The sequence below is a fragment of the Zingiber officinale genome, chromosome 7B, assembly GCF_018446385.1.
Source record: "Zingiber officinale cultivar Zhangliang chromosome 7B, Zo_v1.1, whole genome shotgun sequence".
In the NCBI taxonomy this organism is placed as follows: Eukaryota; Viridiplantae; Streptophyta; class Magnoliopsida; order Zingiberales; family Zingiberaceae; genus Zingiber; species Zingiber officinale.
The window spans coordinates 111,899,839-111,918,763 of record NC_055999.1 but is presented as its reverse complement, the minus strand read 5'-3'; the positions used below and the strand labels follow the sequence as shown (position 1 = coordinate 111,918,763).

The window sequence follows — 18,925 nt, the reverse complement described above, 5'->3', positions numbered from 1 at the left end:
TATCTATTATTTTTAGAGTGATCAGTTTGATGTTATAGAAGTTTTCTACTGATTATTAAGATAAATGAGGAAGTGTACGTACCAACTAATTCAGAAATTTAGTATCTTTTGATTGTACCTTTTGTTTGGAGGAAAAATTTCTAAATACGTTATATCTGGGGCTTAAAAGTTAAAATTGTGAATACCTAGATGATAATATGAATGTTTTACCATGATGCCATAGTCCCATAGCCCAAAGACATCTTAGGTATTATGAAAATGTGATCAAGCATTAAATTGCCGAAAAATCTATAACCAGTTGAGAAAATGAGATCCATAAATTCCAAAATTAGGTAGCAAACGTAGACGAAAGGTATTCATATATGAAGCTGAAGTCATCAATACTTACTTTGGCGGGAAATGGCCACCGCCGTCCCCGCCGTCTCCGGCCCAGAATCTTTCGCCTCCTCCGCGTCCTACCTTGAGCGTCTCCTCCTCCTAACTCGACGACGCAAGCTGCCCAAGCCCATCCATGCCCACGCCCTCCGCCTCGGCCTCGCCCATAACTCACACCTCCTCTGTCTTCTCCTCGCCTCCTACTTCGATGTTGGTCAATCCTCCCACGCTCTCCTCCTCTTCCGCGCTGCCCATCAATCGGACAACATCTTTCTCTGGAACACCGTTATTAGAGGCCTCGTCTCCGCCCAACAAATGGAAGACGCCGTCCGTTCCTTCACCCTCATGAGGCTGGAAGGTCCATCGCCCGACAACTTCACGGTGCCTTTAGTCCTCAAGGCCTGCGCGAGGCTTCTGCACGCTGGACTTGGAATGCAGATACATGCCCATATTCTAAAAGCGGCGCTTGAGGAAGATGTTTTCGTCAAGACGAGTTTGATCTCCTTTTACGGAAGATGTGGCTTCCTGGATTACGCCGAGAGGCTGTTCGAGGAAATGCCTGTTAGAAATGTTGTTTCTTGGACTTCGATTATTAGCGTGTATCTTACTGATGGGAGGCTAGAGGAGGCCATCAACATGTTCAGAAGGTTGTTGTCTGCGGGTTTAGCACCGGATAGTTTTACTTTGGTCAGGATAGTGACTGCTTGTTCACAGTTAGGGGACTCAAAGACTGGGGAATGGATACATAGATTCGTGGAAGACCATGGATTGAACAGGAATTTGTTCGTTGCCACTTCACTGGTGAACATGTATGCTAAATTTGGAAGCATGAACAAGGCTCAAGTTGTATTTGATGAGATGGTGGAAAAAGATGTTGTGTGCTGGAGTGCGATGATATGTGGGTATTCATCTAATGGGCTTCCTCGAGAGGCCTTAGACCTGTTTTTAAAAATGCAAACTGCCAACCTCGTACCTGATTGCTATACCATGGTCGGAGTGCTTTCAGCTTGTGCCAGATTGGGAGCTCTTGAATTAGGCAGACAAGTAAGTCAATTAATGGATGCAAAAGACTTCCTTATGAACCCTGTATTAGGGACAGCATTAATCGATATGTATACAAAATGTGGAAGTGTTACTCAAGCCTGGAGTATCTTTAAGTGGATGGTGGAAAAAGACCTTATAGTTTGGAATTCAATGATTTCTGGCCTTGCTATGACTGGCTATGGGAAGCTGTCATTTGGTCTTTTCACTCAACTTGAGAAGATGGGAATTCAACCTGATGAGAACACTTTCATTGGACTTCTTTGCAGCTGTTCACATACTGGGCTAGTGGACGATGGCAAGCGATTTTTCAATAGCATAAGCAGCATCTACTCTTTGAAACCCAGAGTTGAGCACTATGGTTGTATGGTTGATCTGTTTTGTCGTGCAGGTTTGCTAGAGGCGGCATATCAGTTGATCAATGAAATGCCTATGGAGGCTAACGCTGTTGTCTGGGGTGCAATGCTTGGTGGCTGCAAGCTGCATCGTGACACTAAAATGGCTGAGCATGTGTTGAAGAAACTTATTTACTTAGAGCCTGAAAACTCTGGGAACTATGTTCTGCTATCCAATATCTATTCGGCAAATGGGAGATGGGATAACTCTGCAAAGTTGAGGTTGCTCATGAAAGAAAAAGGAATACAAAAGACACCTGGTTGTAGTTGGGTTGAGTTGAAAGGCATCATACATGAGTTCCATGTAGGGGATACATCACATCCACTGGCCAAAGAAATTTATTTTAAGCTTGATGAGTTGGATAAGAAGTTAAAAGAAAAGGGGTTCATGCCAACAACAGAAGTAGTTCTCTTTGACATAGAAGAGGAAGAGAAAGAGCTTTCAGTTGGACATCATAGTGAAAAGTTGGCAATTGCTTTTTGTCTAATCAGTACTGAAACTGAAGACACAATCAGAGTGGTGAAAAACCTTCGCATATGCAACGATTGTCATGCGGCAATAAAACTCATATCAGATGTCACCAAACGTGAGATAGTAATTCGAGACAATAACAGATTCCACTGTTTTAAAGATGGTTTCTGTTCTTGTAATGATTATTGGTGAAATAACATAATCTTATTGATATTTAAGACAAGGGGTTAAAAAGATCGAAATTACTGAGCTACTATAAATCATGATGTCAACCAATTTCTTGTTTTCTTTCCTTGTTGATTGATGTACCTGAACAGATGAAGTTACTTTATTATTTTTTTTAAAAAAGAGGGTGCAGCTATTACAGCTCGATTGATTCTTCAAAAAACATATTAGGTTGAGCACAATATGAAAATAAACTGTGTTCAGTAGTCAGGTGATTGCGTCTTCTTCTATGTATCTACTGTAGAAAAGTTATGATAATGTATTATTTCTTTTGTGAGGTCCCCTCATTCTTTACTAAATGACACCTTTAATCAAATTTTCTTATTGTGGTTTATATATATTCGGACCACATTGACCCTAGCTTCACTTTCACGGGATTTTTTGTTCACAAAAGATGTAGCATAATAGAATGAATTATTTCTTTCAAGTGAATTGGTTTATGAAGCACACATCTATTGTTTATTGGAATGTAAAAGTTCAAACTAATTAATAGTTTCTTCACCATGTTCTTTTTAGCATCTTTACCCAGTTCTTTCATGTGAATGCTACTCTTCAGATACTGTTCCTTTGATAAGTCTTAACTAGTTTCTTCACATTCTTAAATTTCCTGAAATTGTTCCAATGTTGAGACTCCATATATCACTAAACATAAGTTGTGCTACATAGTTTCACTGATGAGAAACTAATATGTTTATTATGTAGCAGAAATCTGAAAGTTTAATAAAAACCAGAACATGTCCAGTTCAAGATTGAAAGGCGGTGGCAGTTGTATGAAGGTTTGTCAAACTTTCATTCATTGAACATTTGTCATAGTTTTAACGCTGTTTGGCAACCTAACGCAACACTCCTCCTTTTTCTGGGCTTGAGACCGGCCATGACTGGTTTATCAAGTACCATAGATGATGATATTAGTAGCCTTTTATTTTCTTGCCAAAGTCTAGCTATTTAAAGTTGAAGCCTTATACTAATCCCACTCGCTGAAATTGAATTTTTGAGGAATCACTTGATGTTTGCAGTTCAGTTCTGTGTCGCCTATGCTACCTTCATGCAATCTTCTACTTCTGCAGATGTTATGGATGGATATTAAGTATGGGTTCTCTTCTAATAAAGGATTCTCACAAGATTAATCCACAGTATTAAGATGATTCATTTAGAAGAAGAGGAAGAGGAAGAGGAGAAGATTCAGCCCACTCGTCAAGTACGGAAATGGTACCTACCAGATGAGTCATCTTTTTGGTAAAATATTACTATAATGCTTAACTATATTCTTTCGAGACTAATTGATATTTAGTACTGTCAGCATAAACTTGGCTTTAGTCGGCATGTATTCTTTATTAGTTCACATACAAAGAATTTAGTGTGACAGCTAATTGGAGTTTTATATCATAATCAAGTAATTATTGTCTGTTGGTAATAAGATTCTGCGCCAAGTCGTAGCTTCTGAGTTATAAATTTTAAATTAACTAGAAACTAGTCAAAATAGCTGTAGCTGGCAACTCTTGTTAGTAAAGGTTGCCCCTCTGATCTATCTACTGCAGTTTTTCTAATTCCTGACCACATGGTGTCTAGGTATTGTTTGCTCACCACAGTTGAAGTATAAAAGAATGAACAATTTCTTTCCTATCTACTGCAATGTTTGCTCGTAATTGGATGAGTACAAGTCTAACTTTGGAGGTTGGTGATGTTCAGTAATCTACAACCTATGCTGTAGTAGTTCAGTTTAAACTGGATCATTGAGTTCGACGCCTGAGGTGGAAGTTACATGGGTCGAGGTGGTTTAGGACCTTTAGGACTCATTTGAGGTGGGACTTTGCTCTGCTCAGTCTGGAAGGTACGAGCAAGCTGTGGTTCTTCCTTTATTATCTCTTCTACGATAGGACACTTCCTTTATTATCTACTAATATCCAATACCCTGTCTTTTATCTATCTACTAACACTCCAACTAAACAAACATAAGTGCTGGCGATATACATTGTGCCAACTAAGAAGAAGTAGCAAAGGACAATGAGCCAAGGCGAATGAAGATATTAAGTATTTTGTTATTCCTCTCGGCAATATCTTACAATCAGTACAGTCAGTACTGGCTGAAGCATGCTACGGATATGAACTCTTAAATGTGGTCCATATATACATTTATTTCTGCATTGATTATTCTCCCAGCTATATACATTCATGGCATGTGCTATTATGAATTGAAGCCCACACTTGCCAGCTGTTTGTTCTACTAAAATTATTTTTGGCTTATGATGGGGCACACGTGGCTATCAAGAACTGGACACACGTGTCCTATTTTCACATGGTTTGTGCTAAGAGCAGATCTAGAGAGTGATGGTTAGATTCCTATATTCCAGTTTTTGTTCCCTTGTCTATGATGGTTAGATTCCTATAGATATATTATGATAGCGTGTCCATATGCCTAATCATCTTCTTTATCTTTCTCATCTGTTAGCTTTATATCCCAATTAGTTGTAATATACTTGTTCACTCAAAAAAATTATATGTCATTATTTAACAATTATTATATGGGTGTGCTTTCAACAATATTTTTAACCTCTTCATTTATCTATCAGGTGTTGGTGCAATAATACTCTAGCTTGATTTCGTTAGATCAAAGTAATTTGATGTTTGGTCGAAGACATATTTGGTTTAAGTGTTTAAGTTAGACCAACATGGAATGGATATTGGAGAAGTGTGACAAATATTGGCATGGAAGAAGTTCAACAAGTGTTGATAATGGATGAGTTCAATAAGTGTCAATGAATAAAATTCACTAGGTATTGGTATTAGAGAAGTCCAATAGTGTTAATAGGTGTTGGCATAATGAAAGTTCTGGCAATTGATTGAATGCTTACAAGTAGATCAAATGCTTAGTAAGTGAAAGTCTTAACATGTCAAAGTTGATTGAATGTTTGGTAAGTAGAAATCTCAACGGGTCAAGATTGGTTGAGTGTTTGCAAATGGAAGTTCCAACAAGTCAAGATTGATCATATGTTGGACAATTACAAGTCTCGACTAGTCAACGTTCAGCGCATGCTTAGCAAGTGAAAGTCCTGACAATTCAAGGTTTGTTGGATGTTTGACAAGCGAAAGTCGTTGTAGGTCAAGATTGACCGATACTAAGTAGATGAGGAAGTTATAGCAGCAAGGCCTTTTAGCAAGCGAAAATCAGTCAATTTTGGAAGTGTTCAATTGACTGATGGAGCACAGAATAGCAGACTAATAGAATTTGAAGACTATAAGAAGGAAAACAAGAGGAGGTTTTGGCAACCAAGATAAGCACTACAAAGGTAATGCATGCGAATGAAAGCAGGACAAAAGAGAGCTTTAAGATTGTATTATTTTCTTATAGTATTCTTATTATCTTCTTGTTCTTATCTTGTAAGTAAGGTTGTAAGAAATTTCTCCACTAAAAGGTTTTAAGAAAAAAAATAGAGAGATTGTAAGAGTGATTCATCGATAAATTATAGATCATAGAGTAGGAACCGAAGGTTCCAAAGCACCTAAAATGACAAGTGTCAATATTGCTTGTGTTTTCTTTTCTATATTCCAACAAGTTATAGATTTAAGGAAGCGATTTCAGTGAACAAGTATTTATTCCCTTGCTTCACCATCAATCCAACACCACGTTATGCCATGTATCATTTGTCAAAAATGCTTCCACCACCACCACCATCTTGATCAACTTCCCCTTTCCAATGAGAAAACAACTGAGCAACTAAGTAAAAGATGAGGCTGATTAAAAGATGATTAGGAGGCATAGCCACACATCTCCAGTTAATAAAATTCTTGTCTGATAAAATGATTTTATAGTCCACCATAAGCTGATTTTTTTCAAAAGCTCATAACAAATTTGTCACAAGTGGTACAGGCTGTGAGAAATGTAGTAGCAATTGACCCTATTCTTTATTACTACAGTAGCAAAATAGTAAACTAACATGACTCCTCTGATTCCTGTTCCTGCTGTAAAGTCTCCCTATGTTCTATCTAATCTAAACACAAGATTACTAGTGTCAGCTTACAGTGTAGGCACTCCATGATACCGAGAATTTAGGTTGTAATCAACTGACAGATACCTTCAGAATTATAATAGCACTTGGATCGACCAGGAAGGATCCAAATTAGCTGCATTAAATGACAAATTTGGATATTGAAATTTACAGCTCTATAAAGCTTCTGAAATGTACAGTTGAAGAATCAAAAGTGGTCTCTTGTTTTCTTTCACTTCTCACTTTTAATTTTACTTGACAAGATGAACCTGAAAACTAAACGCAGGATCTGCCTTCGTATTGTCTAATTACTCTTCACTCTTCTTTGTATCTTGTGAGAAGCCATGGATGAATGAATGAATGTGCATGGGTTGGAAATTGATCAGCTTTTTGAGCCATGTCAAAGAAACAGAGGCCATAATCTTTTTTCAGTCCTCCGATATGCTCTCGAGGTTCGGCCGCCACAGGCCGACGCGGCCGTTCCGCCGGCGGAGGTGGCACGCCGCCTTCGACTCCAGGTGCGTCTCTCTCTCCGCTTCCTTCTCCAGCTTCTGCTTCCTCCGCGATACCTTCCTCTTCTTCTTCTCCCCCGGTGTCGGCAGCGATGTCCCCGGGATGAGGAAGTAGATTCGACCCCGTTTTAGTTCGGTTTCCGGAGACACGATCAGGATCTTGCGAGAGGCCACGCCTGGCGAGCAGGGCGTGGTCAGGACGTGGTAAGGGTTGGCGGAGAGGATCTTGCCAGCGTGAACTGGGCGGCTGTACTCTTCGACGTTGCCGTCGAGGTGGACGATGCGGACGACGTCGAGGGCGCCGCAAGGGAGCACGCAAGCCAAGCAACACCGCAGGCTGTTTCCCATCACTTCTCCTCCTCCTCCTCCTTGGCTGCCATGGATCATATATACAGAGAGTTCTCTCCAATTATTTTAGTGAGCTGAGCTGGCCTTTGTATAGTTGCTAATGAAAGGCAAAGAAATGGACCTGATAGTCCCCCGTTCCTGGCTTCAAAATAACTAATCTGGGTTTCAGGCTAACACATGAGATGTTGTTATCATAAGGTCTGAGATTTGAATTTTAATAAAGTTAAGATAAATATTCCCTGTGCTAATCACTATTTCAAATGTTAGTAATCGTCTATGATTTACTTTCTTTATATTAGTCTTGAAATGGATTGACAAAAATGTTAAGAGAAATATATTTATTTTTTTACCGTAAAAATGATTATTCTGGACTTGACTGGTCCGATCCTTCAAAATTTTCCAGATACTAGTAAATTCTGGACTGATTCGAATATCACAGCCGTATGAATCCAACTTCCAAGAGACTTGAATCCTTGTCTCGTCCTATTTTTTACCATCGCAAGGGGTAAATTTTTTATTTTGGAAAATTTATCCTATTTCTTACCATCTGTAAATTTTACAAAAGTGAAATTCAACAACTTGACAACTCCTCATCCCAGGTCATTAAAAAGGAAACAAATAAAAAAACCAAAATTATAGAAGGTTAATTTTTTGGTCATTATTAGGATTTAATCTTTTGTTTAATTCTATAAATCTGTTATGTAATAATCAACTTAGTTATATTCTAAGGTTCCTATTCTTTACCATCGCGTGCCTTAAGAGATAAATTTTTTATTTTGTTTAAGCTCATATTTGTTGATTGTATCTGTTATATGGTAAGAAAAAAGGAAATGTATTAATTTTTTAAATCGTATTTTGGAAAATAAAATGATAGTTAAATATAATATACAATTACTTGTGTATGAATATTTATAAATATGTATGTAACTAGTAATCTCATATTCTAACCACTACATGCATAAATATAATTATGTTTAACTACTTTATAAAAAAATTATGTTTAACTACACAAACTTAAAATAATATACAAAATCATAATTAAGAGAGAAGATGTGGTATTTGATTTGAACTAATCAGTATCCACGATGAGACTAACGCTTTGTTTATTTGAAGGAACGTTAATAAGAGAAAAGATTAACGGTAAATTATCTTAAAATTTTCCATCATAATTTAAATTTGGCATACATCTTAAGAAATACGACGAGACTAATGCTATTGGACCAGCACCGATGTAGATCAGGAAGGAGGTCAGGAGGACGCGCCAACGGCACTAGCGCAGTTCCCCGCTGAAGTCATCTTCTCTTAATCATTGGTGTATATTTATGATTCATATAAGAGCATCTGCAACGCTTTAACGTTTGAACATGTTAATGATTTTTTTAATTATTTTTTTTGAAAGCTATAGACATTAACGTGTTCAGAACTTTGAACGCGTTAATGCTACAGTACAATAAAAAGATGGTCATGTCAGCATTACATTCAACGTTGATGTCTATGTCAGCATTAACATTTCAAGTTTAACAACGTTGCGGTTGCTCTAATAGATTTAAAAAAAAAATCCTATTTTATAATTAAGAATGCAATTAAGAATCTAAGTCTTTAATAATTAATTTTAATAAAATCTAAAATAAAATTATATTAATATTTTTTTTTATATTTCACACTAAAAATAATTTTAATATATATTATTAATTCTCTTATTACTTTTATATAAAAAATATACTATCCTAATTTTTTTTAATCCCATCCCACGTCTTAAAATTAAGAATATTAAAAAACATCTATAAATACATTGATAAGATTAAATATAATATTTATTCTTATTAATTAAATATCTAATATAAAAAATTATATCAATTTTTTTATAAAAAAGAGTATATTAAAATAGTTTACTACTAAGTTATCAAACATCACGCTCTTAATTATATTACATAAACACTATGACTAATTGTCATTAGTTGTCATAAAATATCTATTTCTTATTTAAAAAAGTTTCCTACTCGGTCAAAGATTAAAATATTAAATAGGAAATACAAAGGACAAAAAATTGAAATCACAAATAATGAACGGTGGGTATGAGGATCAAGCGGTGCTTAAATAAATATTAGGCTAAATAACTTTCAACCCCATTGGTTTTCATCCAAAAATAATTTGTCCCCTTATATTTAAAAAAAAGACACTTAACCTCTCTATATTTTAAAGAAAAAAGGAAAAAAATAATAAATGACCAAAATAACCCATACTTTTATTTAAATGTTAAAATTATGACTAAATAACTTTAAGCCTTTTTTATTTTCTATCCAAAAAGAGTTTCCATCCTATATTAAAAAAAATGATACTTAACCCCCTATATTTTAAAGAAAAAAATAGTAAACGACCAAGACTATTCTAAATGTTAAAATTATTCTAACTGAAGCATCCTTATTTAAGGTAAACTTAGATTTTTAGACAAAAAGAAAAATAAAAAATAAAAAATAAAAAAATCTCACATAATCATTAAAAGCTTACTCTTAATCAAACTTAATTTATATATCGATCAAAAATTTCACTTGTTCTTAAAAAAATTCTTACAAAATTTATACATGCACCAGTAAATTTTGTGAGAAATTTTTAAGAACAAATGAATTTTGACCTATATATCAATCAAGTTTGGTTAAGATTAAACTTTCAACAATTATGTGAAATTTTTTATTTTTATTTTTCTTTTTGTCTAAAAATCTAAGATTACCTTGAATAAAGATGTTTCAGTTAAAATAATTTTCACATTTAGAATAATAAAAAAATTATTTTGATTATTTACTATTTTTTTCTTTAAAACATAAGAGACTAAGTGTCATTTTTCAAATACGAGAAGAAATTATTTTTGGATGAAAAATAAAAAGAACTTAACATTATTTAACCATAATTTAATATTTAAATAGCAAAGGAAGGATTATTTTGATCATTTATTATTTTTTATTTTTTTCATTAAAACATAAGAGGACTAAATGTTATTTTTTAAATATAGAAGACAAACTGCTTTTGAAAAAAAAACATAAGGAAGTTTAAAGTTATTTAGCCTAAATATTAAATATAATCACAATTAGCTTGATATTTTCCTCATAGCAAAATTTAAAAAGTTTTTTTTTAATTTAATTTTTTTATGAAAAGAATATCCAATCTAATCAATTACTATTCTAAAATTGATTGTACGATATTAATATCATCTCCACCACATACATTAAATTTTGAATAGGGTTGAATGAACGCATACAAACAATTTTGAATAGGCTTCAGAAGAAAATTTCTTTCAAAATTCTGGTGTGAAAGACACATTCTTTTTGGCAAAGAAAAAAATGGCATACAGTTGATCAAACCACTATGAATTTTTCACAAAAACAACAGAACAAAGCATTTTACAGGTCAAGAATTTAATATATAGATCAAACCCTATTCAGTCTTCATCTAAGAGTAAAATCCAAGTTCTAAACCACAAAGGAAAAAAAGAAGAATAATGAAGATTATATAAATTCAGATGTAAAATCCTATATATATTTCTAAACCTCGAAAAAAAAAGTGGAATAACAGAGAAAGATCACTTTTTGCAGGAAACTGATAGGAAATCTGATAGAACCATCGTGTATGGCACGTTACTAATGAAACACCTTCATGGGAATGGGAAGGTGCTATCAGCGAAACTGCCAACTTTTGGTATCGGCCTCCTATGAATCAGACAAGTAGTTAAATGTGAGCTTATCTGGGATTAATGAAGGCCTACCTCAATGTCATACTTGTGAATTTCAAAGATAAATCCAACATGGAGAAAGTACAAGGCACATTACCAGATAAGACAGTAACAATTCTATTATCTATCAAGGAAAACAAGGAAAACAAAAGCCACAGTAAAGAAACAGACAGGAGTGATATTCAAGAACAAAGGCATTGCATATTCCAGAACAGTTAAACTCAGAAACCACTATGATATCAGGCAAGCAAACGTTAAAATTCTGATTCCCAGTAGGAAAGATATCAAAACATTAAGTGAATACATCTGACACACCTTACCAAAGGTCAGATTGCTCACTTTCTTACCCTTCTTTGCAAGGTAGAACAAAAACAACAGCTAGGCAATTGCAACAAGTATCAAATAGTCTAGCAAATAACAAATCACAAAAAAAAATAATAATAATAAACATCCTCTAGAACAAGCTCTCTGCTCAACTAGCATTGGATGTAATAGAACAGCTAAACTCACAAGCCATTATGATTTGAGGCAAGCAAGCATTAAAATTCTATTTTGTTATGGGGAAAGCAATCGAAATATCATGTGACTGCACCTGATGCAACTTATGTGATATCAGATGTCTCACTTTCTATCCCCTTTTTTGAACAGTTGAAAAAAGAAAAATAGTAGCTAAAAGCAAGAAAAATAAGTGATTTAGAACGTGATGCTCTTGACGAGATGATTCTGTATTTAAGAAACAATATGATCATCGACCATAGGATGATTCTACTTATCTCCCAGGCCCAAGCAGAAAAGGCTGCCAGAGACAACATGAGTAAAAAAAAAGAGCCGCTGACGTCCAAGCTTAACGAGGGGTGAAGTTAGCCATGGACTGTCGTAAAAGATCGGAGAGATGCAAAGTAGAATCAAAGAGAAAAACAATTGCTAGATCAGAAGAAGGCGCCGCCACCAGGCACCGCTCACTGACCCTCACGGGTAGTCTTGATCAAGCTTCCGGCTTTATGAAATAAGGGTTTTCAACTGGAGCCATTTATTTATATAGAGAGAGAGCCCAGCAGTTCGTTAAGCAATGCTACATGGGCTTCTGGGCAGATGCAGGCACGGCCCAAAACTCATTTAATAATAATAATAATAATAATAAATTCATTTTATCATTCAGATTTATAGTATTTTTTTAGAGAGTACATCAAATTGTTTTAGTTATCCAAAGGCATATATAGTTTTCTAAAATATCCTTCAATTACTCCATCGATCAGGCAATTAAACACTCAATTAAAAGAGATACTGGTCGATTAAAAGTGACTTTAGTTAATGTAATTCACATCACATCAAATTGACAGTATTACACTTATGAGTCCACGAGACTATCCATATTTATTTATTTATTTTAGAATTTAAGTCATACAATTATTAATAATAACAACTAAATTTTATTCTACTAAATGAAATTGACTATATAGATCTTTTTATACCATTGAGCTCTATTCTCTATTATATCATCATCTATATTTAAATAAATTTATCTAATTTTATTATTGTTAACTAAGTGTTTTTTAATCTTCTTCTTCCCTGTTTGATATGTATATTTGTCATAATTTTATAGCGTCTAACTAAAATAATTATTGGTTGTTTAAGTATATGTCTATATCATCTTAAACATGTATTTGGAGTTTTCTCTAAATAGATGCAACTTTAATTTTCTCTCTAATACTCTTATTTCTTATTTTTTTCCATCCTCGTATGTCTATACATCTACCTTAACATTCTCATCTCTGTTACTTTCATCTTCTATTCAAATGCTTGAATTATAGCCCAACATTCTGTTAGGACATTTCAGGAGCTAGAGGAGGGATGATTAGCTCCAATCATTTCATTGATGATTTGTTGTAGCGGAAAACTCGAAGCAATCGTTAACAATCGGATTTACTTGGTATCCATCTTCTTGAAATGATTAATCAAAGGATCCACATAGTGCACATACTTTACTATACAAAACACTCATTCTAAGAAACATTCCGAAGGTGGAGGAATCTTGCACAAGCTCAAATACAAGAAATGTAACAAGAAATGCAAACTAGGTTACAAAAAATATCGAAAATAATTACAATGAGAAACTTTGCTTTTCTTGCTCTTTTCTTGCTTTGATTTAGCCTCTTGTTAACTCAAAAATGCAGCAGCACTTTACTCTAAATCGTCCAAGAACTAGTGATCAAAATGTGAGTGAGTGTTGCCTTCAAACTTTCACGAAAATCCTTTTCTAGAGTTCACTCAACGCCTCCCAATTGATTAAGTTTTCCCCTAATTGATTGTCACGTCTTCGACCGTTCGAACTGTTGGATCGTAGACGTTCGATAGAGAAGGGGTGAATATCGATTACGAAAAAATTTGTCGAGTAAACGCAGCGGAAAAGTAAAACAATGCAATGCTAACACAAGAACCAATTTTACTTGGTTCGGAGCCTTTGGCAACTCCTATTCCAAGGCCCACACACAAGGGTGCTTTCGTTAGACAATTCACTAGCAATTTGAAGAATGTTACAATTAAGAATTACAGGAATGCTAATAAAAAAATTAATACCGACAAACTGAAAAGAAGTAAACTGAAGACAGTGCTTTGTCGGAGTAGCCTCAAGGCGTCGTAGGAGCACAGCAGAGCAGAGAGTTCTGAGTTGTTGTTGGAAGCTCCACCCCCTGCTCCTTCTTTTATATGAAGCTCGGGGCGCCCAGGATCCCTTCCGGGCGCCCTGGTGGGATGTGGCAGGTCCAACCAGTGAGCTCCACGTGGCGACGACGCGTTTGGATAAAAGTTGCCTAACGGGCGCTCGGATCCTTTTCGGGCGCTCGGACCTCCGGGCGCCTAGACCTCCTTTCTCCAGAAGACTTCTTCTCCTGCAAGACAAGGTTAGTCCGAGGCAAATATATAATTTATAACCTGCAAAACAGAGTGTTAGTTCAGTTTATAGTTTGACAAAAATAGTATGACTTAGATTCCGTCTTTCCGAGACCGAAATCTAGTCACGATCTCGACTTAGATATCCGAAATGGATCTAAGCCGGATCGACGCCTAATGTTCCCTTCCCGGGAACACGTCCTCACAGTCACTCCCTTCCAGTGACTTACCTTTACTCACCTGCCAGACGTCCGGTCAGCCCTCCGACCCGTCTGGACTTCTCGCCAAGCGTCCGGTCAGCCCGTCGACCCGCTTGGACTTCTCGCCAGCTATCCGGTCAGCCTGTCGACCTAGCTGGACTTCTCGCCAAGCATTAGGTCAGCCCGTCGACCCGCTTGGATTTCGTGCCAGACATCCGGTCAGTCCATCGACCTGGCTGGACTTCGTCTGAACACTCGGTCAGAGTGTTAGATCACGACAAACCTAACTTAACCTGATTTGTCATTCATCAAAACCTGAGTTAGACCATTAGTGCTAACCGCACCAACACGAACACCTGCAGAATGACTCTTTTTCGGAATCCTAATCGATTGGTGAGTCATCCCAATCGATTCAAAAAACTTTAATCGATTACCTAATAGATTCCATAACCCACTATTCTTTCCTAAAAAGGGCTTAATCGATTAGCCCAATCGATTAAGACTTCTTAATCGATTGTCTCAATCAATTTTTTTCCTCACGTGACAAAACACTACCTAATCAATTAACCCAATTAATTAGTACACTACAACAAAAACCTTCATAGACATCGGTTTTCCACCGGTGTCTATTTGATTTTCGACCGATGTCTATGAAGCCGATGTTAAAAGTCTGCCACTTTAGACATCGGGTTAAAACCGGTGTAGTATCACTTAACGACACCGGTCTTCGAATCGGTTATTAACCGGTGTAGTATCACTTAACGACACCGTTGAATCAACGGTGTAAAACCGATGTAATATTGTATGTTAATAACACCAGTTTTGGCAGCGGTAAATGACCGATGTAATATTACTTTATAACACCGGTTTTACATCAGTGGAAAATCGATGTAATATGTATATTTTTTTACAGCACAGATTTGATTTTAAAACCGACAATAACAAAAAAAAATACACAAATATTCACAAATTGTACAAATATTCTTCATTCAATAATATCCATAAAATACACAAATATTCACAAATTATATAAATAATCTTCTTACAACAATATCCATAAAATACTCAAACATTCTTTTTACATCAAAAGCTAGCTAATAGATATCAAAATCAAGGTAGAACATTCTTTTAACACATCAAGGTAGAACCGCACTTCAAATGTAATCTAGCATGCATTCAGCCCACTCGAACCGCACTTCATCAATTTCAACTCTGGAGTACTTGAGATTTGTAAACTGTAAAAACACATAAATCCACCATATGTCAAATAACTAAAACAAATGTGTACATGTATCAAATAAAATAGAATACTGAGTTTTTAAAGGCTGTTGTGGAAGATAACGAATATAACATAGAATCTAAAACTTTCATATATGACACTTAGTATATGCTGCTTAGAATATAACATAGATAATTTGCTCCTTCTAATTCAAGTGTACAGATTGATAAGAACTGACAGCATCATACAACAAATTACTAGGCATGATAATGGTTGAACAAAGACATATGACTACACAACAAATCCAGTGAAGGAAGCATAGAAGAACAAAGCTACCTCTGATGAAGAGATCTACTATTTATTGTACTACCTCTGATGTCATCTTGATATCCTGAATATCTTGTACTAAGCCTCCTATTTTCTGTGATTTCTGCTACCAACCAGAAGAACTTCATTGTGATTTCTAAGCCCCCTAGTTGCTATTGTTAGAACTTCTCGAGATGCAGAGAAGAAGATCATTGGATATCTTTTGTTTTATGTTTACATAGAATATATTTACAGATAAACTTTATAGTGGATTATCTTTTCATCTACTATAAAATCAATCATTAGATTACATCTTAAATGAATCATCTATACTAAGTCAACTTTATAATGAAATTCGGCCCCGTGGTAGTGTAAAAAACATGTAACGTGATATGCATTTTTAGCAGAATGTAGCATGGCTGTAATCACATGTCCATATTGCTGAGAAATGCTAACTGACAGTGTCCACTGTCCACTAACAAGTAACTTAGCTAATATCTTCAAGGAAATATATTCACATGTTAAAGCAATTTTCAAGGCTGTAAATGAACAGAATGTTTGTGAACAAGCTAGATACTCAGCCTGACAAGTGTTCATTTGTGTTCATTCAGCATGAAGAAAAAACATATATAAAATAAACAAGCTTAAATGCTTGAACATTTGTTGTAAGTTCAATAACATAAATGGGCATGCTTTAAAGCTAGTAGTCTGACTTTCTCTAAGGTTTGTTTATGATCCTTTTTCTTTAGTTTTGCTATTTAAATGTATGTAGAATATAATACATTTATATATTTCTGATAGTATTTGTGTATGTTGTTATTTTAAAGTTTAAATTATCTAGAAAATGTGAAAATTGAGTAATTGATACAAGTCTCAGTTATTGGATCAAGTAAAATGTTTTCTCTAGTTGCTCTCAGTAACATCTTGGGGTTGGTTCGACAATACACTAGTTTGTTTTCTAATAAACAAGCTTGAACATCGGTGTAGCTCATTTACAACCCTAGCAATTTCAATTGTAATTGTAATTTGTGAATATTGCTTTGACAACTAGGAAATATTGATATGATCAGCTCACCAGTGAAGTATGCAAATGTGAAAATTTTGAAATTAGCTTCCTAATTACCGATAGTCTTTTTTGACAACCTGCAGCTTTATCAATGATATTCTATGTACTTCATGCATGAAGAGAAGTTTCATTAAGAAACAAAAATAAAGTATCCGCACAGTTGTCATCAAACATTTCTAAAGCTTACCAATCCATGTATATGTTGCCAAGGCTTGACAATGCTTGTGGATGGTTAGGTTGTAAAGCAAAGGATGACTTGGGAAAAATTATTAAAATGAAGTTATTCAACAAGGAAAAAAAACTTAAGAGAATAAAAATATCCAAATTAAAAAGTCACCCTATAATGTCCAGCGTCTTTGAGAGCATTCCCCTTTTAATGTGCAAGAAAGTCGATCATTAACCTGGCTCACCATCAAGAAGGATACCACATTTTGACATATTAGACCATTATCAACTTACCAGATTATAAGGAATATGTTTATGATTAAAAAAAAAAAAAGTATGAGCAATTCTGAATCCTGAAGATATTTTGTTATGGAACTAACAGTAATGATTGTGTTTAGTTCAAGCTAATCTTTATAAATTAGCAATACCATATCAGAAAATAATGAAGAATCAATACTCACATAAAAACTTTGAATATGTGAATCATGAAAGATCATGAAAGACTGCCTTGCTTTGCAACTCCCTGTTCAGTTTCTGCAATTAAGAAATCATAGCTCGTTAGATAGAAAATGTATCTGAAGAAATACAAAAAGTGTATTAATTAATAGACAATAAGTATCTTATTAGCATAAAGTGATAGAACTAATAAAGAATAGATTTATTCATGGAAAGCTTACAGTAGACAATAAGTAACTTATTTGTAGAAAGTGGTAGAACAAATAATGAAGTGTGCAAAATGGATTTATTGATAGAAAGCTTACCAGCCCAAAATGGTGGAACTCCACACAGTAAGATATAGAGTATAACTCCAGCACTCCATATATCAATTTCTGGTCCATAATTCCGTTTTAAAACTTCTGGAGCCATGTAATAAGGGCTTCCAACTATCTCAGAAAATCTTTCACCTAGAATTGGGGTAAAAAGAGAAAAAAAAAAAAAAGTAGAGCACGCCCTTATAGTAAAACTAAACTTCAAGTTATGTTATTGAATGGAAGTGATCATTAATGAGACTCAACAAAAATGAAGATCATTAATATGCATTCATATGGTAACTAATCATTCTAACTTCATTAACCAAGAGAACTTTAAGACTAAAATAAATAGATGAATACAGTAAAAATAAAACTCTCCCTCAACTCCACTGAACAAAAATTGCTTCTTGTTCAAGCAGTGTCATTGCCAATAGTTCATTCCATTCATAACATTATGAACTTAATCTTCTCATTCCAGACACTCAGAGATCAAAATATTCAAATTAGACATGAAAACAATCTCAATAAGTGCATTGCCAATAGTTCTTAAAATATTACCAAGGAGGAGAAAATAAGGAAAACATTCTTACAAAGTGTTCTTTTGTTTTAGCAAACTAACTTAGCGAAATGCAAGGAGCAAAATGTTAAGTAAACAATGAATTGTGAGATAAATTCTTTCCTTAGAACAACATTAACGGCAATACACGAACTATTTTAGAAGACAACACTAGCATAGGCAATACACGAACTGGTTGAAATGAACAACATTTTCAGCGCAAGTAATAATTGAAGCTTTTATTTGGTTCGTTCAATCCAAACTGGTTGAAATGAACAGCATTTTATGTTTCTCAGCCTCTTCACAAATGCAGGTTGCATAAGCAGTGTAATCCTAACAGATGAAGTAAACAACATAGGTTGCATGATGGCCCTCAATCATATACACAGACAGCTGCATAAAATGCAGCCTGGACAACTTATTATAACACTGCATTTGTTTGATGTGTTTAAAACGAGATTATAATTATAAAATGCATGTAGAACAAAGTAATCTAGTCTAAGAAAACAACAATAATTCTTTTAAGTTGTCTCTAGTCTTTAATTATGAGAGAACATCTTATGTATGTGCACCCAAAAAGCAGTAAATGGAAACTTAACAAGATACCTACAAACTAAAATGATAAGAAGCCAGAACAAAAAACAGACGGACAATTCAAAAAACTCGGCATCTAGAATCAGTTTATCTGTGAAAG

At 34.8% G+C, this 18,925-nt stretch overlaps 2 protein-coding genes, 2 long non-coding RNA genes and 1 other non-coding gene across 5 annotated transcripts; 1 reads left to right on the top strand and 4 right to left on the bottom strand.

The window, feature by feature from the left end:
• Positions 1-296: 296 nt before the first annotated feature.
• Positions 297-2,769, top strand: LOC122006929 (putative pentatricopeptide repeat-containing protein At3g08820). The gene has a single exon (XM_042562633.1). It carries the CDS (start codon positions 400-402, stop codon positions 2,473-2,475), a length of 2,076 nt encoding a protein of 691 aa, XP_042418567.1. The 5' UTR covers positions 297-399; the 3' UTR covers positions 2,476-2,769.
• Positions 2,770-6,569: 3,800 nt separating this feature from the next.
• LOC122004068 lies at positions 6,570-7,473 on the bottom strand. Its single transcript, XM_042559006.1, has one exon. It carries the CDS (start codon positions 7,391-7,393, stop codon positions 6,923-6,925), a length of 471 nt encoding a protein of 156 aa, XP_042414940.1. The 5' UTR covers positions 7,394-7,473; the 3' UTR covers positions 6,570-6,922.
• Positions 7,474-10,700: 3,227 nt separating this feature from the next.
• On the bottom strand, positions 10,701-12,076 carry LOC122006928. Its single transcript, XR_006118800.1, has 2 exons — positions 12,046-12,076; positions 10,701-11,055 (listed from the first exon to the last, which is right to left on the bottom strand). It is a non-coding gene; the product is annotated as an uncharacterized LOC122006928 (long non-coding RNA).
• On the bottom strand, positions 10,970-11,097 carry LOC122007642. The gene has a single exon (XR_006119093.1). It is a non-coding gene; the product is annotated as a small nucleolar RNA snoR83 (small nucleolar RNA).
• A 3,268-nt stretch (positions 12,077-15,344) lies between the features above and the next one.
• LOC122004066 lies at positions 15,345-17,823 on the bottom strand. Its single transcript, XR_006118200.1, has 3 exons — positions 17,685-17,823; positions 17,385-17,457; positions 15,345-15,402 (listed from the first exon to the last, which is right to left on the bottom strand). It is a non-coding gene; the product is annotated as an uncharacterized LOC122004066 (long non-coding RNA).
• Positions 17,824-18,925: the final 1,102 nt, after the last annotated feature.